This window comes from Hoplias malabaricus, chromosome 9 (genome assembly GCF_029633855.1).
Source record: "Hoplias malabaricus isolate fHopMal1 chromosome 9, fHopMal1.hap1, whole genome shotgun sequence".
Lineage (NCBI taxonomy): Eukaryota > Metazoa > Chordata > Actinopteri > Characiformes > Erythrinidae > Hoplias > Hoplias malabaricus.
Window position 1 is genome coordinate 12742985 of NC_089808.1, and position 25723 is coordinate 12768707.

The 25723-nt window shown below is 38.4% G+C and overlaps 1 protein-coding gene across 1 annotated transcript in view; it reads left to right on the forward strand.

The window, feature by feature from the left end:
* The first annotated feature begins 11280 nt into the window (after positions 1-11280).
* Positions 11281-25723, forward strand: part of ank2b (ankyrin 2b, neuronal) — a 134737-nt gene continuing 120294 nt past the window's right edge. The window contains exon 1 of the mRNA XM_066680547.1: positions 11281-11455. Coding sequence (XP_066536644.1) covers positions 11369-11455 — 87 coding nt within the window. The 5' untranslated portion in view covers positions 11281-11368. The remainder of the gene's footprint in view (positions 11456-25723) is intronic.

The following is a 25723-nucleotide window of genomic DNA, read 5'->3' on the forward strand; positions in this document are numbered from 1 at the left end:
CAGCAGAGGCCTATTTCACCTGAAATCATTGAGTACATGTGTTTATTTTAACAGGACACTTTGTTTGTATGGTTTTGTCAAACCAGATATAGCCTAACACTTTAAGCAAGTTTTTGCAAATATTTAAGTGAACTGATTTTAATGCTATAACATTTTTAAATGAAACTGAGGGGGAAATAAAATAAAATAAACCCTGAGTGGCGCAGGTGTTTAAGTGTTGACTCTTTCATCAGTAGGTTCTTGAGTTCAGTCCCCAGTGGTTCCTTGGTAATTGCCTAGAGTACAAGACATCATAATGGGTATTGTTCTCTCCCTTTTTTGCCATCACTTGGCAATATACTTCCAAATGCAGGTTTGTAGAATAGTAAACTAACTAACTGAAAAATAAATAAAATAACTAAATAAAAAAATTAAAACAATTGAACTGTACTCTGCAGAAAACTGTCATTAGGATGTTTGGTACAAGTTCAGTTCCAAACGTTTTGTGATGCTGTGTAAAATGTAAATACATGTAATATAAAATGTTGCTGTCAAGTGTGGCATCATGTATTAATATTTTTCATGAAACTGTAAAATGTCTCATTTTTTTATTATCTGATGTGTTGTATGTTCTGTTCTGTATGTTCTATGCCATTTCCAGATCACTGCATTCTGATTTTATTTACATTTATTTTTGAGGTAGAAAATGTATACTATATAAACAGTTTGTGTGGGACTAGTTATTGTAAATGTTAAAGCTGTACTGTGCCTCCACTACATTCATGCTGCTCTTATTTCTAGCCATGTTGACTAGTAGTTTTCATCCTGAGAGTTTTGAATTACATTAATGTTACAGTGAAAAAAGTGGTGAGAATATTTTAAAATACAGTACACTCTGAAACAATGAGAAAACCCACACATTCTTTGTGATCAGTGGCAGCTCCAGTGTCCTCACTGATGGTCTAAATAAGGTTTGCTGATTCATGGAAGTAATTGGCTGATAATTACTGGGTTCTTCAGAGAATCCTGTCCTCTGTTCAGTAGATTTGATAGGCTCTCTGACCCATACCCCTCTATTGTCTGCCTGAGTCCCCCATGGGTCAGGTATTACCCTGTTTAACATTCCACTGAGGGCAAAGGGGGGTTGTTGCCTTGACAACAGTCACCTGGTGCATGGTTTCCACAGTGATATGGCAGGCGAGACGGATGGTGTTATGACTGAGGTGTGGCACAGCTGTGGGAGCTCATTATGGTGACTGTTAATGCTACCAAAGCCAGATGCTACACAGGACTGTCAGCACACACAGAGAGGGCGTTGTCTGCTTTGACATCATCAATGTCCAAAGAAAACCACATATCTCCATTTTTACTATTTTAATTACTATGTCATTTAAAACAATATAAGCTTTTCTGGCTGTGACAATTGAGATTTTTTTTAAAACATCAATGTACAACAGTAGTTTGCAGCATGGTCATGGCTTGGATCATTTTAATTAAGGAGGGATGTCAATATAATTGCTTTAACATTACACATCTTATATCTGTCATTGTACAAATTACATAAAATACACTGGTTGGCCTACAGTGCTATGCATTTCTTGACATCTGTGAAGTAGAAAAAGGACATTTTTGATTTCAGTTTTCTTAGTAGTTACTGCTAAAACTGCTACTCATTTCATTTTGTCAAAAAGCTACAGAGTGATACTTAATGATGTGATGAACTAGACACTGCCTTCTGGCCCTGAGCGAACTATAGCTGCTATGATCACATTACTGTAAGTTGAGATTCATGTCAGGGCAATTCAGAATAAATGCATTGTTTCAAATCTACACCTTTGAACCAGACTCTTTAAAGGTCTCTTGTCCTGTAGGTCTCTACATGTGGGATGTTTTAATCTACAGTAGTGTTGCCCTCTAGTGGGGAGAGTGAAGAAGACAGGGTTTTAGTAACAGCAGAACTTTGTAATGTGTGCTTATAAATTCTCTAAATATGTTGTTTGTTTGTGTGTAAAGGTGCATTAAATCTACACACTTATACAAACAATTACAGCATCTCCAAGCTTCTGACCTTTTAGAAAACAACCATCACCCCCTCAGCATACAATAATAACTTCGTTTGACCTTGACAGGTCACAACCTTCAACCTATCAATCACTAACACACAGGCAGAGAGCCCTGCTACTCTCATACCCTGGTAACCACTAGTATTTGATCTTGGCTGCGTGCATTGAGCCGGTTGCTATGGTTATATCCACTTGTGTCACTATGGCAACCCAGCTTCCTTAAGCCTGGAAGTTTACGAAACGCTAAGGCGCATGCACACACACGATTATCCGCTAAGCCCATTTTACTCTCTAAGAAACTCACACTTGAAAAATGATGTTACCTTTTTCAAATGACATCATCAGGCCAAATTCTGAAATCTGTCTCCAGTAAACCCTAGGAGTCTGAGATTACAATTTTGTTGTTTGATTTTCTGTTATAGAAATACTCTGGTGTTTATTTTGACCCATTTTCTCTATATATCATTATCATAAAGTTTGGACATGTAATACAATTACAATACTTTTTCAAGCCATTTTGCATATGTAGCCCCTTTCATCATGTATTTATAATAATATAAAGGACAGCATTTTTTTATTATTATTTCAACAAACAAAAAAAGTGAGATCAAAAACAAATATACAGACATAAGATTTTGTCTCAAGTGACAATATTGATGATCTCTACCATAGCAAATCATAAAACATTGGCATTTTGTCAATTCCTAGTAAGTGATTTCATGGTTTAATTCCCTGTTTTTCGACTTCCAGCTGCTCCCACAAGGGGGCTCCATAGTGGATCACCCACTAGGTTGTCACAGGCCTTAGACTGGACAGAATCCTTGATGTAACACTCCCTTTTCACCCAGGCTTGGGATGAGAAGTGCACGGATGCAGCCCTAGTGTCTGGAGAGTGGATGCAGGGAAAACACACAGAGCTCACACAGTGTAGCTGGACAATGACCCAATGCAAGGCTTGAATCCAGACCCTGGATCTGTGTATCAGCCACACTACTGGTCAGGTTACTGCTCCGCCTTTTTCTCTTTCTGTTCAGAGAGTTTTCTGAGTAAAAATATTCTAAATGTGTGTGTCTTATTTCATTCTCCATCTTTTTTACTCATAGACCTAATTTAACAGGCCCGTGCACTTGTATACTCATTCTGGACAAAACAGAAAGATGACATTGTGAAAAAAGACCTTGGTGGGTGGATGCTGCAGAAGCCCCACCGTCACTCCAGAGTCGAGGAAGCACAGAAATGTGTTCATGTGTGGGGGTGGGGCGTCGGCTGAACTGGCCGAGTCAATTGCGTTCTCTTTCAGTGTGGGGCCAGGGCTCTATTGACAGAACGCTTTCATGCTGCTGGAACACTTGGGGGTTGTTAACTGCTTACAAGCAGAACTTGAAGTTAAACATATAAAAGAGTGAGAGAAAGAGGGGGAAGCGAGGAGAACAGAACAGTGAGAGTGGGGGGACTTTGTTCATAGCTACTTCAGCTCATTCAATAGGATCCAACTGAGAGAGCGAGATGAAAAGCGTACGTAATGATTTTCTAAAAGAAGCCCCTGAGCTGGTGTAGTGTCTTTATGTTGCTGTGGTTTGTTACATCAGCTTTGGCCTTTGGATGAATAGACCTTGTGACTGAATACACTTTGGAAATACTTTTTAAGCCACTTTATTAGTGCTACTTCACACTTATATAGTTTTCCCCCTCACCCTAAACCTGATGCATCTGATTTGCCAAGACCATCTAAAATTTGACCCTTTAAGTTTTTAATTGGGTCAACAAAAAACTATTAATATTAATATATAATGCAAGCATATAGCAAACAATTATTCATTTGTTCATTCATAGTCTGTAACCGCTTATCGTGTTCAGGGTCATGGTGGGTCCGGAGCCTACTCGGAATCACTGGGTGCAAGGTAGGAACACACCCTGGAGGGGGTGCCAGTCTTTCACAGGGTGCCACACACGCATTCGCCCGTACACTCACACCTACAGACACTTTTGAGTCGCCATTCCACCTACCAACATGTATATGTTGGACCTTGGGAGGAAACCGGAGCACCCAGAGGAAACCCACACAGACACAGGAAGAATACACTAATCCCCTCACAGACAGTCACCCGGAGCGGTCAAAATTTTAATCGTCAAAATTATTCCACACTTGCCAGAAGCTACACTATTTAAGTAATCTCAGATTGACTTGCTTAGAAACCACATAAAGTTGTTACACTGCCATCTGCTATATAATACATTTGGACAAAATTTGTTTTTCAAAATGGCTGCTTCCTATGTTTTGGCAAAAATTCTGTCTAGTTATGCTAATAGTATAACATTCAGTGTTTCATAAACCATATTTTAAAAGCATGTTCATTACATTAACGTTTTTGTGGGTGTAGGTGTGCCCCTGCATCATTCATTCATTATCTGTAAGCACTTATCCATTTCAGGGTCGCGGTGGGTCCAGAGCCTACCTGGAATCATTGGGCGCAAGGCAGGAATAAACCCTGGAGGGGACGCCAGTCCTTCACAGGGCAACACAGACACAGACACACATTCACTCACACACTCCCACCTATGGACATTTTGAGTCGCCAATCCACCTACCAATGTATGTTTTTGGACTCTGGGAGGAAACCAGAGTACCCGGAGGGAGAGGGGAGAACACACCAACTCCTCACAGACAGTCACCCGGAGCGGGAATCAAACCCACAACCTCCAGGCCCCTAGAGCTGTGTGACTGCAACACTACCTGCTGCACCACCGCCTCTTCATCATAACATTTTCAAATCTTGGCTTTAGAGTAGATATTTTGCCTGATCAAGCCAGACTTAGCACAGGTGGCACCTCCTGGGAACAAAGGTGCACTTTCCATATAATCAGTCTCTCTCTCTCTCTCTCTCTCTCTCTCTCTCTCTCTCTCTCTCTCGGTAAACCAATCTCTTTATTTAGCTGTTGCACATGGCAAATACTCATGTATTCTCAGCTCCAGCATAATTAGTCCAAACACAGCTGGAGTATGATGTATCATCTGCTCCTTAGGTCATTAGCTCATTCAGACCAGCATTGTCTTGCCACTGTTTAATACTAAACTAATTTAAACATTTAATAATTGACCTCTCCTTATATTGCATTCTGTTTTTGTTTTGACACCCTTAAAGGCTCTAATGAATACAAATAAATTTGAAAATGGAAATGTATAAAATAATTATAACTGTTATTGCTGTGTGCAAATGTGTCCTCTGCATTTAAACCCTCAGTGGCACTGAACACACAAACATTAGTACACTAGGGGCAGTGAACCCAGGGATCAGTTGGAGGTTAGGTGCCTTGCTCAAAAGCACTTAAGCCTTAAGCTGAAGGGGGAGACTGCCACATCCCCAATCTTGACAAATGTCTGCTTGCTTCATGCTGAGGAAAGAATGTTTGTTATATTTTTGTTTTGGGCTGGGCTGGTGATAGTACTGGAGCCTGTCTGATTAGATTTTGATTTAAGAACATGGACTTGGACTTGACCAACATGGACTTGACCATTCAAGTGTGTGCGTGTGTATGTTGGGTGGGAGGGGGGGCAGTTGAGATTTAAGTCATTTTGACTTAGAGTCCAGTGAACTGTTGCCTAGACAACAGATATTCTGTCTATCTCCTGTCTGACCAACACGCACAGACTCTTTCTCTCTCTCTCTCTCTCTCTTTCTCTCTCTCTCTCTCTGGACTTCATCCAATTTTAAGCTCAGGCTTGGCACATAGCATGATGACCTATGCACATTATACTAGTTGTGGGTACACAGTTCGATGTGTATACCTCAGTGGGTGCACCTTAAAATAGTTCATTAATTATAGATGGTGTCTACAGAATTGTGTATTTATGGTGTGATTATTATATTGATCTGGGGCAGGCACTCCACTTTTTAAATAACACAAATGTCTTTGTTCTATTTCACAAATTGTTTTTTGTATCTCTAGTTCTTCTTCTCAGTTTCCAGACTTCTCCACACCTGTTAAACCCACAGTGCTAAACTGACTTCTCAAGTCAGCTCATATACCCTCATGTTCTCTCTCTCTCTCTCTCTCTCTCTCTCTCTCTGTCTCCTTGCCTTAATTCTGAAAAATAATCCTAGGGGTGTTTAAATGGAATGTGAAATGGTGTGTCTGTGTCTGGCAACAGCTAAAAAATAAAGCCCCAAGGCTTGTGTGAAAACACTACCACTTTAGTTGCAAAGAATGCAGCAGTATATTACATTTTGAATTGTGATTTCAGTCAAAGTCTCTTTCAGAGTGCGGCTTTTCACCACTGGAGACATGGTATGAATAACTCAGCAGGATGTGGGGGGAAAAAAAACATCCTGCCATGATGATGCAGAGCTGTGTATCCAATGAAAGTCAACAGTGCCGCTCTGTGGCTTTGGAATTTATTTGCTTTTGTGTTTGCATTTTTTAAAAACTGATTAAATATTTTAGATCATTAATTATGATTTTCTAAAACCTCTGGCTGTGTGTTTTTGTTTGTGTGCGCGCAATCGTGTGCATGTTTTATTAGTGCAAGTTTATGCACAGCCAGTGCAGTGGCAGCTGCACTGTGTTAATTATGGAGAAGGTGTAGTCTACATCAGGCCTGCTATGTAGAGTTCAGTACAACAGCTTTAGCTACATTTTTTACACATTACATAGGGTATGTAAATAAAGGCAGCTTAACTAATTAATAGTTGCATTTGAGCAAATCTCAATACAAAAAGCCATAGTTTGTGCATGTGATAGCATCCTGAATGTGATTTAACTTAATTTAATTAAGCTTTAATTGAACTAAATGGATAGAAAGCCCCCAGCATTGAGCTGTATGTGTTTGTCACCCATTTTCTGCAGCTTCTAACATCTTTAAAAAAAGATCTTTATAGGTTTCCACATTGCTGGAGGGATTTGATTGCATTTGATTTGAGGTCAGTTGGTTGGATGGTCATGCTGGTTGGATGGTTAGTTCTGGATGAAGAGACACCAGTCCCAATCATGATAAATGTACTGAATGATGCTTTGTTGTGGTGGCAAACTATAAAATGGGAGACAAACTCCCTATTTATACCTTTTTAATTTTGGAAGAAAAATTGAATAAGGTGGTGTCTACAAACTATTGGGCCTTGTGCATTTGTGATCTTCAGTTGAAATCAGAATATATTGTGTGGTCAATAGAAATGGCTTCATTGTGTTCATATTATATGATGTCAGGGTTAATGGGCACATTACTAATTAGCATAGTTTATCAGCAGTGTTGCTGTAGGCTATGAAACTGTGTCTGAGGCTAGGGTCTTGGGTTCTCAGGGGATTATTACAATACATTATGGCTCTACCTAATAAAGCCTCTGCCTAGATTTTCATGTTCATAGTCAGGCACTTTATTAAGAATTTTTATGAGCATGTGTTTGGGAATTGGATATTGTGTACATTTTGTCTCTATGAAATGTTGATGATTTGATAATGAGCGTATACTTTACCTGTGATCTGTTTCTCTTTCTCACCGTGAATAACTTTTATACACACACACACACACACACACACACACACACACACACACACACTCCACCTTCCCATCTGTCTTGCCTTACAGTCTTAGTGAGACCACCACTTTCACTCAGTCCCTAGTGCACCACACACACAACTGTCAGCTATGGTGAAACATCTGGCACATGTCTCCCTGCAGGTATGACTGAAATGTTGAAATATGTTACGGTTCCCACAATTCTCTCTTCACTGCAGATGTCCATGCTGTGTGCTATTGACTTTTCACTCGCATTAAACGACAGCTACACGACGACTGTAAATCAGAATTGTGATCATTAAAGATGTTTTCATCATGAGACTTCTGGGAAGCACAAAGGGCATTGGGGGGTAATTTGTGTGTTATAGCATGAGATATTGCCACTGATCATGCTGTAGTTGTAGACACAATGGTGAAGATATGTACTGTAACTCAGTACATCACTTCCAATAGCTCAGTATGTCAATACTGCAATTATACAGTCAGTTTCATTGTTGGTTTGAGAAAATAATGACACAGACTGATTAACAAAGTGTGGTTTAAAAGAATTCAGAAACATAAATAATCAAACCCTTTCTGTGAGATTTAATACATGTTACTATTATGTTAAATTTTAAGGAGCAAAGTCATAGAGATAAAGGGTCATAAAGCTTACTGTTCTACCCATGGATTAGCTTCTTATGTTTTATGCCAGTTTAATCTTTTTTTAATGAAAGACAAAATAGTTAAGGTACAAATGGACATCTGTCAAACCAACAGTCTGCCCCTCATGGCTGGTGTACAGTACAGCAAAAACCATTATGGTTACCAGATGACTTCAGTTGATATTCATGTTTGCAGGATGTTGATCTCTGTTTGGTCAATGATTAAACACCTAAAACCTAATTCTTATTTATAAAAATTATAAGGTTTCCATAACTTTGTGCGTAATGTATAATTGTATTTCAAATATCGTCGCTGTCCAATTTAAAAACATGTATCCATTCTTGTGGATTTTTAGTTTGCTGCATCATTTGTACACAACTGCTTTCCTTCACACTCTGTGAAAATTTCATAACTTGTAATTTGTAATATATATTTAATACATTTAATAAATACATTCCTGAATGCCTCTGTGTGCCTCAGATGTAATTCTGTAACTTCACCTTCTTTCAGTACGACTGGACCTTTGAATATCGTCGCTGTCCAATTGTATCCATCTATCTCCCAAAACAGTAACTTTACAAGAGAAAAACCTTAATTTTCAGTGGAAGTCATTGTAAAAAGATTTGATACCAAGTCATTTTGGAGCATTTCTTTTGGTCCATTTATCATGACATATTCACACAGCGTGAAGCCATGTCATGTTCAAATGTTATAATAACCTAAAAACTGACAAAACTGGACTAGTGTTTTTCATTGGACAGTGACGATATCCATTTAGTCTGTGCTTCTGTCTGTACTTACCCCACTGCTGTTTGCTTGCAGCTCAACGGCCAAGCCATCGATGGGATTGGTTCCTTAGGTTTTTAACATCAGAAACCCTGGCTGTCTGAATCCATGTTTTTGAGAATCTCTGGTACACTGCAGTTTTACAGTGAAAATATTGGTGTTGACTGCTTCATTTTGTCATGATGCATCCTTCCACCATATAAAAAAACATCACACACAAGATAACAAGGTAAAGAACTTTATATTGAACTATCATTTCTTGTGAGAACATATGCTCTCATTACTACCTAATTTTTAGCAGCTTTGTCCAATGTGGAGCTGGGTGTGTCCACAAGGAGACTATGAAAATGGCTGTGCTGTTGAAGAACGGCAGACCAGAAAAAGAGTCATTGGCGTACAAATTGTAATTAAATATTTACAGTGTGAAGATCCTGCGGTGCCCCTATGTCAGTTCATTCTGCTCTGATTAACACCAGCAGTGTGCATGGTTTTTCTTTTACATTTTTGCCTTGAAACCTCAGTTGAATGTAACTCCTTTAACCCAAAGTCTGTTTTTTCTTTTTATACTTATTCAGTAAGAGCTGTGGGTTATTTGGTCATGACTCCAAAACTCTTAGGTATAAGAAGCAGCTTCACAGTAGGTCCACACAGAGTTCTTTTAAAAGGAGTTCTCTTAATTAAGACATGAATATTTCTTAATTCCCTAGTGTTTGGACAAGGACCTCAGACAAAGTGTGTGTGGGGGTGTGTGTGGGGGGTGTGTGTGTGGGGGGGTTGTATAGAGCTGTGAGGGCGTCAGGGTTCAGCGCACACACTGATCTCTGAATGGCGGAGAAATGGAAAGATGTGGAGTCAGTAAGATCTCAGGCTGAGAAATACAGGTCAGAGTGAAGAGTGGAATCAATCTCTGGAACACTGAATTATAAAAATGAGGAGGAAGGGAGAAATTTAGAGAGAGAATAAGAAAGATACAGAGACTCAGAATTAAATAAATTAACTGAGTTCATAAACATTAGTTAAATTTTTCATAACTTGCTGCAGCTTCAGGAGTTGTGGCTCATTTCAGTATTGATGCCGCAGGGAAAATCCGATAATGGTTATGAAACAGATGCTGTTTTCTTTCTGGAAAGGACTCTTAGAATCAGCTGGCAGTGGGTGGGGCAGATATGTTTCTAATTCTGTTCAGTCCACAATCCTAATTGTGCTGAAACTGTCAATGCTCAGTATGTCATAGAAATTGTGACAGAATCTAAAAAGATCAGGGTTTCTGTGTTTTGAAATATCAACACTTTGGGAAGAAACATTAGTTGAGGGTTCTTTTTAATTTTAACATTGTTTTAAGGAGAAATAATTTGTTGTGATGGAACTGTGGTATAATCACAATAATATACTCGATGCAATTATTTATGACTTTACAGCAAATTGTCCGATCACAGTAGCTGTAAAATAAAAATTATATCTGTAACAGCACGGATGGAACTTTCATTGATGTATATGAATATTTTGGGTGCAAACTATTTCATGGATCGGACTTATAACTTGGGTGCTATCTCTTACATACTCTCACGTTTAGGTTGTGCCACACAGTGGGGTGCTATTGGGCTTTGCATCAGTGACATTGTTTGTTCTGCTTGTTTTTGTTATCCTGCATTTCTGCTGTTTGTTTTATCATGGCACAGCCATTTTTGTTTAAATCACTCTTTTTTTCAACCCTCATTGCTCCCTAGCAGCTTAACACAGATAAATAACAGTTTAAACACACAGATGCTCTGGGCGTCTTTTAATTGATTTATTTGATCTGATTGATTTTGGTGCAGGGATACACTGCAGATTTAATTCTTTTGCTAATTAGTTTCTAATTATTTTTATAACAGAATAAATATTAAGACGGTATATTTTGGCCCTGTTCTGTCTGTTGTGGGTAAAGAAGTGCTCCCAGTATTGATGCCCTTAACTCTGTGAGCTCTGCGAGCTCTACTTTATTTGGTCTACAGTTTTTGTAGTAGCTGTAAAGACGTAGAATAGATGCACAAAGGTACACACACCCTCACACAGCATGAGTGTGGTGTGGTGGGAGCTGAGCTGGTGTGTGGATCTGCCTCAGTTCTTCTTCCAGATAAACATTGGTGGCAGCTGCTGCCATGGTAACACCATTGTGCTCATCCCCTCCCCGCCTTCTACTCTCAATCCTGCATGCTCATTTGCGCGGTCTCTCTCTCTCTCTCTCTCTCTCCTTCTCCGGTGCCTTTTAGAGCTAGCAACATCAGAGGAGTCTAGTAGAGTGGAGGGAATGGACAGAGCTCCATTGGATGGCAGTCAGTGACTTACCGAGTGAGTGAAAGACAGAAAGAATAAGAGAGGGTGTGAGTTTTTTGGAGACAGAATGAATGAAGACACTCAGTCCCATCTGAGGATGGAGGCTGCAGACAGACTTAATGGACTTGGTGGAAGAAAGAGGAGACCCAAGAAGGTAAACAACTGCTTGATTTGAGCGCATGAGCCCATTTCTACTGGGCACAATGTTAAGTGATCTGATCCAGTTGGATTTCTCTCCCTCAGAGTATTGATTTTTATTGTTGAAATGTTTTCTTTAAATGAGATTATTTAAGAGGTCTTAGCATTTATCTGAAGTAAATTAAATCATTTTCAATACTATAAATACTCACTACAACATAGCTGTTTACTGACATTTTAACCTAAAGTATCATTGTAACTGCTGAAGACATGTTTGACACAAAGCTAGAGTTGGCTTCTTAATAGAATTTTCAGTTCCATCTTAAATTTAAGGTAGAACATGAGTTTGACTGTGTTGGAAGATTGGTTACTGGGCAGCCCTGGCTGATGCTCTCCCATGAGGTTGGCTGGTGGGCAGGTGGTGTGTGTGTGTGTCAGAGAGAGAGAGGGAGAGCTTGCTCAATGGGTTTGGTGCACACAGATGCTGTTATTTCCAGCGAGTTTGTGTTAATGAGGACTTTGTTTTGGGAATCAAGATGCAGTGACAATGGGTTGCATTTTTGGATGGATTATTATGTGCTACACTTAGAATGTGTGTGTGTGTGTGTGTGTTTGTGTGTGTGTGTGTGTGTGAGAGAAAGAGAGAGAGAAGTGCTGATCCTGTTGTTCTGTTTATTGGTTCACATTCTCTTGAGAGTTCTTTCTGGCTCTCTGTCTCACTGCGTCTCACTGCTTGAGTATTAAGTTTGGCTTTCTGCAGTGTGTGTAGCAATGCTTCTCTATACATCCATAAATCTATCTATACATATTTTTATTTATGTAGGTTTGGCTTATATGGCTTATACTGATTTGGTAAGTTTATTTCCTAAATGCTGTACATTCCAAAATTATATGTATTTATGTTTTGGATATAGAACACTTTTGAAGAAATTAACATTTGATATATTTGATATATAAATACATTTCTGCTGTATTACTGTAATAAATGTGTTGTTAATCTCAATATATCATTGATATTTCTGCTGTATGTGTCAAACTGAATCACAGGAACATATACCCTGAGAATAATATGGAAAATGTCTCCTAATGAATCAATATCTAAACGAATCCTGGGTCTTTGTTATGTGTATTGGTATTTAAGCCCGGTTTGTGGTAGAGATTGCAGAGTGCTCGGAGCACCTTTGTTCCTGAGGGAGGTGGCCAGGGAGCTGAACATGGGTTGGGTCTGCTTTCTCTTTGTATCTATATCTTACATACATACATAATTATATTTCTATTTAAGCACTTTTTATTTGAAAGTCAACACATAGCACTCAGTGCCATTATTGGCAACATTTCTTTATATTGTTGTTTTTGTGTGTGCGTCTGCTAGGGTGTAGATGTCTTGTCGAGGTGGGCGTGTTACTGCGAGAATGTTATTGTTGTGTCTGCTTCACCTCAGAGGTCCCAGTCGATCAACTGCCCCTCGAAGAGCCATAACAATCAGCCACCTTTATCACTACTAGGGTTGAGCCCCATTACCCTTCGGTTCGCATCTCCCTGTTTCTGTGTAAGATGGTGTCATAGATAATTCCACATGTCCAGTAGAGCTCAGAGCCCACAAAATAAATAAATAAACAAATAAATAAATTTAAAAAAATTCTATTTTTTTTCTGTTTCTTTTCTTGGTCACAGCCCTCGTGACTCACCCCATAAACTGGATTGTGAATTAAATTGTGATTTATTGGCACAGCAGACTCATAAAAGAAAAGCACTTTGCAGTGGGATTAATGGCAATGCTTTTAAGTGTGCCTTGGGTGCAAGCCACAATTAACTGATAAACGGAACTGCAACTCTAAGTCATGAAAGGTTTTCACTGTGTTGTTTGTATGTGATCACTGACATGCCATTAAAAAATAAAGATGGAAATAAAAACAAACCAAATAAGCATATAAAGGGTATACTGTACAAAAAATTTTTGTTTCACCTTATTTTTGGTCCCTTATTTTGTCCAATAATTTTAATGTGTGATCGCAATCATAAATAGCAAAAAATAAAAATAATACCACATAATAAATAAATAATAATAAATAAACACAACATTAGAATGACATAAATCTTAATTTTGATTATATATCTGTGGTATAATAAGCTTCACCAAATTACACATCTGCTGCTCAATAAACCTTATACCTCTAAAATCTACACTTTAGGCTCTTAATGTAATGTAGCGTTGTGTGATTGGGGTGATTAAATTTAGAGAAAAATGCATAAATAAATCGCAATGCCAAATGCCATAAACTTAAATAATGGATATTTCTATTGATCCTAAATCATTAAGTGTTTACACCATACGAAGGCGACCTGTTATTTTCATTTGCTTTAATAAATAAACATTAAATGTGATGCACTGCTACGTTCCCCTACATTTGTTCTGTAAGGTTTCACCTTTGTCGTGCCAGAACAATGCCTTCAGGCTGAATTAGTGCAATCTAGTCTGGTCTGACTTGCTTTCATGGTAGAACTCAGGAAGGCAATGGGGGATAAAAGATCAATGTTTGAATTATTGATATACCCCCTCCCCCCTGGCCCTCTCTGGCTTGGGGGCAGAAGGACTGGGGTTTAATCAGTGCAGAAAATAGAGGGCTGGAGGTTTGTTTCTCTGCGGTCAGCACTAATGAGGGAAGGGATGATGAGATGCTGTGTTATTTGTCTCTCTCTAGAGTGAAACAGGACTCTGGATATGGGTCTGCTACTCTTTAACTGGACAGTAACCAATTCTAGCAGCTTAGCACAGGGCTGGGTGATTTAGATAAATGACCTTGCTGTGATAATTTGATAAATGTTAGAATTACTATGTAAAAAATGTGACGTCTTAGTGTTTTGGTTGTATATTTGATTTTTCTCTGATCTGTACATGCTCATTAGGGCTGTACTACATGAACAAGTCACATCAGATGGACAGCTCTTTATAGCATGCAGTTACCCCTTTAAAGAACATTAAAATGTCACAACAAGAATAAAACATTGTATCTCCTTTTAAAAAGAAAACATAAAATATTGTCATAAGTAAATATTTTCAGTCTAAATTGAAGCTGTTTTTAAGTGCACCCAAAGGAATGCTCCAAAGGTTTAGAAAGTCATCTGTATCAAGATATTATTGAGTTTATTCATTAATGCAAAGACATCTTTACACTTCACATTAAATAAATATAGGAAAATGTCAATATTGCAGTCATGAATAAAAGGTAAGAAATTGTCTAGCATGTGAAATGCATAATTATTATAATAATTTGTTATTTTTACTATGTTTATATTATTTATATTTTTAATAATACAATGGAATGTGTGAGTGTGTGTATGTGTGTGTGTGTGTATGTGTGTGTGTGTGTGTGTGTGTGTGTGTGTTGCCCTGTGAAGGTCTGGCGCCCCCTCCAGGGTGTATTCCCACCTTGCGCCCAATGATTCCAGGTAGGCTCTGGACCCACCACAACCCTGCTCTGGATAAGCGGTTACAGATAATGAATGAATGAATGAAAATATAATACGTTGACTATACTTTCAGCACACTTTTGAGCCCCTAAGCTAGTGCTCATTTCACTGTACATGATATCACAGGCAAATTAAATGATATAAACAGAACCTATAATGCATATGAATGTTATCTCATCCAACCCAATTTAAATACTTGCAGGTGCACTATATTGTTTGATATTTACCTGCTAATTCAGCATTGCTTTTAAAATGAGTTGTAATATGGAGTTTGTCCTATTCTAAGTGATATTTTTTGTTCAACACTATGCAAATTATAAGTTTTTTCCAAAACATAACATCTGCCCCAGCATGTATTGTGAGCACTGATTAAAAAGCTGATCTTTTGAAGGGAACACTACTGAGTGTTGGGAAACACTGTTCTCTGGTTTGTTTACATTCAGAAGTTCCATCATTTAAGGTGGAACCGTATGTTTAAGGGAATAAAAATGACTTGTGTACGTGTACGTAGTTTAACTTGTGTGTAAGTTTTATTCACTATTGAATGGCCACAGAGAAAGTCATTTGTTATTCAAGTTGTTTGTTTTTGTAGCTCTTTCAGTGTGTTATTACTTTTATGCATTTAACGCTCTCCTGAATTTAGAATCAGTTCCACCTACAGCAAAAAAAAAAAGAGTCAATATTACCCTCTTATGGAGCAGGAATAGAACAATATCCTCATCTTAGTTTATACTTTTCAAAGTTTGGAGATCTTTTTGTTGTCTAAAGACCTTTCAGCCGTGAGCAGAGAGAGAAAGCCTAACATACCGACGTGAGAACCCCTTTTTATAGATGCTGTGGCTTTGTAAATAAATTAGACGGTTTCAGGCACACAAACAGACTGGAGAACTAGCAAATGGTGGGGAAACATCCTCAGAATTTTATGAAAAGTGTTTCGCTGCCTTTAAAGGCATGTAAAGCTAATGAGCGCTCTATAGAGCAGTGTAAGTACCTTCTTGGCATCATCCATATCCTACAGCCTCATGTCCTCAGGGGGACAGTTAGTGCTTAGCATATAGCACTCGAATGCAGCACATGCACTGAAGGGTGATGCTGATGAAGGAGCTCCTTTTCTGATGAACACAGTGGATTTCCAGAGTACTGTTTCCCCTGCGAGAAAAACACACTCAGGTTTCACATAGTAAAGCATAGTAAGTCACCTCTGCACACAACAATTTTATTTTATTACTTTGTCTCAGCTGAGTACTTGCTGAATCATATGTGTTACTCATTTTTCTTCCATGTACGGAGTGTTTTACACTCTACATTTAGCCTATTTTTAAGAAATGACATATTTGATTTTATATATTTGTATTCATTTATAGTCAGCTAATTTACATCAGAGGAATTTGTAAGTTCCTTTACAAATTCTATTTACGTTACATTCCAATATTTGAGTCTGCAGGAAAAAAATGTTTCAGTGAAGATCATTATATTTGGTAATAGAAGACAAATTTTGTCTTGACCCTAGATGAACCAAAACATTATAACTAGTTTGATGGTGCTCCTCAGGGACAGGCCAGCTCATCCCTGACACACACCACTGCTGTACCAAGGATTGGATTCATTTAGAGTTTAGGATTTGAGATCTGAATTTGGATTTCAACAAAAGACTGTATAATATGTAAAACCAAATGTTAGGAAGCTAAATTTGTATCCTAATCTCCTCTAAATGGTAAAGGTTGAGCTTAGCTCCCATGATGTATATTTGTAGGATAGATGTTCTAGGGGACAGGAAGATGCTCAGTAAAGTTAAGGAGCTGCAGAAATGTGTCTGATTTGCACATGTGTGTCTTTTTAACTTGAGCAATGCTCTGTGCACTTACTAACACAAATCTCAGACTGCTTCCAATGCAAAAGGTTATCAATGGAACAAATGATTTATTAATTTAAATGGGGAACCATTTAAAGTTTGAAAAGTGTCCTGGACACGTTAACTCAATGTCCTTGATGCGATAGATGGTGATAAGTCCTTTCTTTAAACTTCCTTTAAACTTTGAGTAGGAGACTGCGAGAGGGAGCTCTAGAGAGATGGAGAACTGGCAGGCTCCAATGATGTAGCGTGAGCTGACCCTAACTGGAGAGGAGGCATCGATCCACGCTGCAGAATTACTGCGCCTCGGAGGTGTCTGATTTAATTTACTTTAGAATAACTTGTTCAGCTGGGCTTCTATACCTCATGATGGAGACCACTGTAGTCCTGTCTCACACCAGTCCTGCTCAGTGGAATAAAGCCCACAGTATTCTTAACAGGTGAAAGGCTTTTGCAGAGGTATTCAAAACATGCAGTATAAATATTGTTCATATTGCTTGGCCACTGCATAAATGAAATGCAATGCTATCAGAGAGCATGAAACACTGGTAGAAGAACACTACCTTACTAAATTTATTAGATAACTGATGTTGGATGTATTGAGTAATGGAGAGAAAGTGTCAACCTATCAGCCAGAAGAGTGTAAACCGATTATACACTTTTGCTTTCAGTGCCCCTTATGGTGATGCAGGTGTGCTGTGACAGTACACATTACTGTTTCTCTCACAACACGAGGAGTGAGAGTCATCATCTTGTTTGTGCAGCAGAAATTGATTTGAGTTTTTAATAATTTTTACATTACGTATAGTTCAATAGCTTTGTGCTGGTCATGACTGGCTTTTAACAGCACAGCACTATCGACACTCTGCTATTCTGGGTTCTTGTTCCTGTATTGTTTGAAACCATGGGTGATGTCCTTTGGGCTCAGAGCTTAGCAACAATGATACAATCCAGGCAAAGGGGATAAAGGAACCATGCAGTCATTGAAGTGCTGTTTCCATGCATGTGGTCCATTTTTCTGAGCTATGAATGGGATGTGAACGTACTGTGAGTGTGCTGTACTGTGCCATACGTCTCCTCAAAGCCTACCTCTGATCTTTTAGCATTAGCTTTTCTTTTCAGAGCTCTCTGCTTGTCTCAGGATCTGCTTTGATGAATTGTGTGTGTGTGTGTGTGTGTGTGTGTGGGTTTGTGCGTGAGTGCGCCCAATGGCTGTTTTCCCCCAGTGAGCTTAAGCACTCTTATTTCACTAAGGAACGGCAAAGCCGATGGGCTGAAGATTAAAGACAAAGACTCAGTTGCTGGGAAGTGATGCAAGACCTTTAAAAAAAAAAAGAGGCTTCCAGAAAACAGAAATAGATGAGCTTGACAGTTTGTCCTGATTTGTAACATAATTTGTGGCTAAAGAGTATCATAAAATTGTAAATGCGATCTTCCAAGATTTTCAATTTGGGATCCAATTGTGTGTTCAGTTTGTGATGAAAGGATTGCACAGGGTAAAGAACAGCTGGCATTTTCAAACGGTTTAACACTAGGTAACCATATATAACTAGACTCCACTGGTGGTGGAGCTTTACTGTGGCAGACCTGAAGCACGTTTATCAGCGACTCTCTGCTGACCCTGTACCAGTGTTGTCTTCCCAGAGCTTAGGGCGTCTCCTGGAAAACAAATAACACAGATGGGGAATGCCAATGACACTCAATGTTGCCACAGCAACAACGGACACTTGGAGGAAAAAAATAATCAAAGATACTGCTGCCTGTGAGGCATCACCTCCCAGCTGGGGTCCTGCACTGGCATAATCTTCATTCAGCGTTGTGAAAATGTTACATATCTATACATAACACATGATTCATCATGTCTGATACAACCTGAATCTGGGCTTGGCATCCAAATTTCAAACCAGTTAAAAAAAAGTGACTAAAAAATTTAATTAAACAGTTAAATGTGCTTGTGGTTAAACATGACTGGAGTGGTGTAGAGATGTCTCCCCCCATTGAAACCCAAATTTGTCTGTCTATTATATATTATATACACAGGATTTACACTTATTTTTTCTTTTTCGCATGCTATAAAGAGGTGTCCAGCTGATGTGATCTTGTCCATGTAGTACAGCCCTAATGAGCATGTACAGGCTCCATAACCCAGCGAATGACAGTGGATTGGGGACACAAGACTGGAAACATTAAATAGGAAAGTCAGAGTGAGATATTGATCATGTTTATGATTGCATGTGAGCTGTGTGGGAGGTTTGTCGAAAATGGAATCCAGGCCAAGTGTGAGTGTGGAAGAGAGATTTGAAAAGAGAAAGGGAGAGACGGACAGAGGGAGAGCTGGAGAAAGAAGGAGAGAAAGACAGACTGAGAGGGAGAACGTAGCCCCGCCCTTTTCATGCTCTTCTCATATCTGTGGATGCCTTTGTCTGAAGAGGAGAAGTGGTGAGAGATGGAAGGAAAGAGGCAGCGACTGTGGAAGTGTCCAGAGGCCGGTGACTACAGACGGACCTTTGTTTGTGCTCCTGGAAAAGAGGGGACACGTTTAATATAACCTCATAAATCTAACATCGCCTCATAAAGCGTCCCCTGATAGGGAGCCTGGCTGACCATCTGAGCCAGTGTAGGCCAGCAGTATTTGTTGAGAGAAGCTCTATTAATTTGATCTGTCTTAATGACAAACATTATACAAATGCTATTAATACACTTATGCCCCATTGCACTTACTGCTCGAGATGTTTATAGCTTATTTATCTTCAAACATGGGGCACAGATGTTGTCACATCCATTAATATTCATTGTTAAACCCACAGGGTTTTATATGTAGAAGGAAGAAGTATTTTTACTTTGATTTGAATATAATGAAATCTTTGTATACAGAATGTGATTATCATATTTATAAATTATATACAAATAAGTTTTTCTTTTTTTTGGGTTTTATTGACAAAAACAAGCTAAGAATTTAGTTTTTCTTTCCTTTTAATCAATTATTGACTTCAAAATAACTCATTACATAACTGTGAAATTTAATGTTGTTATATAATTGAATTAAGAAATTGATTGATAATCAGTTGTATAGCACAGCAAAGAAAGAGTAAATAATTCCTGAACTCCATTGAATAAATTATAGCAAAACTATGAAGCATGTCTAAAAATGACAGCAGAGAAATAGCTGCATTAGCATAAATTTTCATAAATATATATGACAACATAGCGATGGAAAATTGTCATTGACCATTATTCAGAGCAATTAGACTGCTTCATGTATGTGTTTACATTTCATATGTTGTCTTTATAGTGAATGTATTTCTGTGAGTATACTCTTCAAAAAATAAAAGGTACTACAAAGGGTTCTTTGAGCGATTGTGAACATAAATGTAAACATTGAGGGCAGTTGATGATAAAAGTGGAGAAAAGGATAAAAAGCGCTTTTAAGCTCCAAAAGAACTCCTCCACTTTCCCTTGACAAGCTTTCTGAGTGATAGCTGAATATTAATTATAGATGGGGGTGTTTATATATTAATGATGTCGTGGGGGATGGTGTACATACGGGGAGCTTTAAGGCTTTGCTAATCAATTGTAGGTGAAGAGATGAAAAGGTGTCAAATAAACGAGTCTCTTACAGACAGGATTCTATAAAGTTTAGCTTTGCAGAATCAACAACTGTCAAATGTGTTTTGTAGGGGCTCTTGACAGCTGTAGGCTCATTACACAGTCAGGGGAGTGACGTTTCAGGGGAGTGACGTTGTGTACATTTTGTGTTTTATAGTGTTGGAGGGCCTAGTTGTTTTTGTTTCGGGAGTTGCTTATTTTATTTTATTTTATTTTATTTTTATTTTTTTGAAGCTATAGATCAGTGGTTCTCAAACTGTGGTACACATATCACTAGTATTACGTGAAACAGCAAGAGGTTGTACATGAAATGACCTTAAAAAATATACTACATATTTAAGGAATATATTCATAACTGAAAATCTAAAGTTTTTATGTGTAAATTACATAATGTTTCACAGTTTTCATACTTATGCCCCAATGAAATTCATTTGTTTTGTTGAAAAATACAACGTGCTACTCATACACCATAGTTGTATGGGGGGGTGGGGGGGGGGGGGGTGTCTGAGAAATCTGTGTAAAGAAAGTTCCCCAGTTTTCTGAGTAATCTGTGTAAAGAAAGACCAGTTTCAGTTGATTACTGGGCGTAAGAAAAGGCTAGAGACAGAACAATTTGGATTTTATTTTAAAAAGGACAAAGCAAAAATGAGAAAAACAGGCTGAGATCAAGCCCGACGAAATACTCAGAAGGACTGAAGCCAGAGGCAAATATAGAGAGAAACTAAGCGAGAATTCTGTACCTGTGAAGACATAATAGAAGAAAACACTCGGCTAAAGCAAACCGTGGCCGTTCTTCGCATCATTACAGCCCTAAAACAAGGTTTAATACAGCGCCCTCCTTCACCTACTGCTACCAGCGCAGAGAGCCGCTGTGAGCACCTGCCCCAAGCCCCCGACGCGCTGTTTTCACCTGTAGTCTGTTAAAGCACATAACTGATATCACATTGACCTCTATTCGTTTTTTATTTCTTTCAAAACGCTTATTGCCCATATGTTTTATATGTTCTCTGAAATGTATAATTGTGTTTAAATCATTCAGTTCATGCCTACTTATTTGTATTCTCTCTATCATTTTTAGTTATTATTTTAGATTATTTTGTATTAAGCAAATTTCAAGTAAATAAAAAGCAACAAAAACATGTAAAAAATTCAAGCAAGACTTTTCCTTATGCTCCCGGAACAGAGGAAGAACCAGGGGCCACATGTTTCTGTGGTAAAAATCATAGGTGGTACTTGGAGATTTTGGTTTGATAATGGGTGGTACTTGGTCTAAAATGTTTGAGAACCACTGCTGTAGACGATATAAATCAATTCTTTGCCTCTTAGTTTTATTGTGAACCCTTTACTTTAATATCTGCCTCTATTTAAAACTTGATTTTTATATATGAATAAATAATTATAGCTTTGTATAGCCAATCACATGGCATGGAAGACCAGTGAAGCAGCAGTGCTTTTTATGACAGCTGTGCAGAAATGTCAGTGATGTCACAAAAACACTAGTGTTGCACGGTATACCAACACAAGAAAAGTATCTCATTACTTTGTCATTAAAAAGGGTACAATACCCCATAGAATAACGAGTACCGGTGCTTTAAGAATAATATAATAAGAGCGGTATTTCCAACGACTGCCATAGGGGGCAGTTTGCGCCCTCTCCATCCCTTAATAATTGTGGAGCTAGTTTTAGCGACTTTTCAGACCTCCTAGCGAGTTATTTTAAGAACAAAAAACCCAACTAGCAGCAGCGACTTTCTGTATAAACCTTAACTATTTTATATAGAAGAGAATCGCCGGTAGCACAACCAGTTAGAACACCGGGACTAACCATGAGCGGGGGAAACGGCTTTCTCTCGGAGACGGAGCTCTGGGAGAGACAACTCCCTCGACACGTATCGTCTGCTTCAGAGATGGAGTCAGAATGAGCTGCGAATGTGCAATAAGTGCTACTAAAGACAGGTTTGCTTCCTTTTACGTTGGATTTATCCCTTTTCTGAACTCCTGAACTGAGATAACATAATTGATTGAGTTATTCAGCTTTATTCAAACAGCAAACAAGTATTATAAATGTATGACATGGGGCCGAAGGTGCAATTGGACCCAGAAATGGCGAAACGTCACGTGTGGCGTCACACGTAGCAAGCAGTTACCAGCGATTTTACCGACCGCCCGTAGCTTGTAGAAGAAGTACATTACTTTTCCTGACGTTTTAGGTTTTTGCAATGGTATCATTTCAGTATCGGTATCGAAATATTTAGGCAGGTATTGTATGGAAAGTCATAATTTTTGGTATCGTGATAACACTACAAAACACATCTCTAGTTGGAACCATGGATTCGAGAAGCCACAATAACAGTTGTAATTTTAAATGTTGTTTACACATGTATTTTTGAGTTATTTTAGGAACTGAACACAACTTAGCAGCACAACAGTTCCAAAGGATCAATATAGATTTTCATTCCTTGCTGCTCTGTCCAGCTCTTGATGGAGTCTTTCATTGGACACCAGTCGAAGGAGCACTTGAACCTCTTCAAAAACCTGGGCGTAATTTTGAGAGCCAGATAAGAACTCTATGTGATCCCTGCTGTAGCTTGGGGATTTTTAGATGGCTAGTTTGTGCTGGAGGTCTGCATTTTCTTGTGTAGACATGTCTCACTGGCCAATCAGCGCTTTACAAGGTTTACACGTCACGGTTTATTCCCTACTCTGCTCACTTGGAACCATGAGAGAGCAGGTGCATGGTTCTAGGTATCAGGCATCAAATGTGCCTGATAGAAAAGCAAAAATACAAAATAGATCAAGTAGACTATGTACCCTACCATGGACATTATTATTAGTAAAGACTCGGGGGGTGATAATGTAAGAGTCAGTGCATATTCCGGAGTTCCTCCCGCATGCACTGCACAGGCGCTGCTCCACGCCTAAAGCATGTGTTTCATTTCCCGCTTCTAGAATTCACCTCACACAGAAAATCTCCCACTATGAGCTGCATGTGTGAAGGACCGCTCCAGGACATTTCCAGACCTCAGATTCTCAGGAGACTCTCTATAAATTCTCTGGAGTTCATGTGTGAAAGAGGCATAGGTGTGAAATAGAGGCAACATTGGCCTCATTTTCCCCTTTTATAGTCTGGAAACTCATTCTATCACCAGGCTTTATGCTTCCCCCTGTCTTGTTTCCATGGCACCTGTGGCTCCCACCTCTCCTCATGCTCCGGATGAAGCTGAGAAGCTCCTGTAGCTTCAGGGAAAATGAAAGGGTCTCTATCAGTGGAGAGAGATATTTTTAGATCCTTTACAACTTCTCTACTACTGTGAGCTCTGGATTTCATTCGATGGAGACTTATTCATTGTAGAAAATTTGGAGTTGCAAATTAATTGCAAAAACAGCCATGAAGTAGAAAACATCGTCTCATTATTAAGTGAAATGAGTTTAGTAGAATGTATTGCTTCCCTGAGGCTCAGTCATGCTGTACCTTGAAATTGTGACTGAGATTTCTTTGTTGTGCTGTACTGGAATCCAGATTTCAGCACATATGCAGCGAAGTGTGCAAAATGTCACCTGTAATTGGGTTTTTGTTGGTTTTCTGCTGAATATTTATCAGTCCACACACACACGCAAGCAAGCCATGCTTTTGCAAATTATTAGCTGTCAAATACAAATTGCTCAGCTGCTATGCTGCCTGTCACTGATTGAGTTCTGTCAGTTGCTGTTTTCAGATCTTTCAGGGCTCTCTAATGGATTCCAACACAAAGGTAAAATTGCTGGTAACATGGTGATGAAAACTGATTTGCCACTATGGGACTGAGGACACATTTTCATGTTTTTTCTGTGTGTGTGTGTGTGTGGATGTGGAGACATTCATCACATTGACTCACTGCTGTGTCTAATGGGGGACACTAAATTTCACAATCTCACTCTCAGAATGTTATCACTTATTGAGAAATATGAAGGAAGAACAAAGTGACGTGCTCAAACTGCAGAAAACACCCAACTGGACACACTCTGCCTTGTCTCTTGTTTTATAAACTGTGTGTATTTAAAATTTAACGTGTTTGTTATAATCTATGTACTTTCAAATGAATTTCTTGCTTACAATAACCCTGTTCTGTGGATCATTTCATTTTCCACATATACGTCCCTCTCTGCTGATTTTATGACATGGAGGAAAGTAGTTTTGGAAGCTGTGCTGTGTTCCTGGGAACACAGTAGTCTGAAAAATTATGATGCAGACTTTTGATTAAGATTGTCCCAAGTCGATTAAGATTGGCCCAAGATATTACACGGTAGATGAGAGATAAACAGGCTCCATATCGTCTCACAACTGAGTGGCCCATAGAATAGCTGCTCAAGTGCAGAACGTATGTTGTTTAGAATACAGAACATTCAGAGAGAGAGAGAATGTGTGTTTGTAGGTTCTGTAAGCGTCTCAGAGGAAGAGACATACTTCTAAACTGCTCTGGGCCTGGAAAGTGGCATTGATGTTTATGTTTGATATTTCTTTTGATGGCGTCTCCCTTGGAGCGAAAGCAATCATTTATCCTTAGAAAGAGTAGACGATCTGATCCATCAGACACAACGGACATGCTTTTTTCATTCTTTTATAGTTAGGTCTCAATTTTGGCTTTCTTCTCTATTTATTTAATATTCAGATTGGTTTTGAATGAAGTAATTAATTGACAGTTAGCGGCCTGTTTTCAAAAAGCATAGCAACAACTGAGGCTTTTATACCAGTGACTCTTAACTGGTCCTTTTAAGCTTTTATAAAGTCATATTTTTTTTTAACGGGGAAATATGTGGTTTATCTACTGTAATACATAATACAATGCTCAGAGATGAAGGAAAGTTTTTTAAGATGTATACTGAGTTGGCTAATTTTCTCCTGAATATATAAGCAAGCAGTTTCCATAAAAATATAATCTACACAGCATTTTATATTGTGCTTGTAGGGATGGGTGATATGGCCCTAAAATAATATTACAATATTTCAGAGCATTTTGGCGATAATGATGTTCTTGCCGATATTAAAAATTATAATTGTATTATTTCAATAACACACTATTATAACAAAAATAAATGTTATATTAGTATTAATAATATTAAATTAATGATGATATTTAATTTCTTATTGCATTTTATTTTAGTACAAATCTAACAATTAAAAAAAAACATTCTGAACAAACAACAAATAAATGTGCAAACATTTGCTTATTTTGCAAACAACCGTAACTTACCAAGAATCTAACATTGTATAAAAAATATTTAGAATATTGATATTTTATATATTAACATTTCAAAATTGTAATATTATTGCACACTTTATTATATGGCACAGCCCTTTGTGCTTGTGCTTTTACA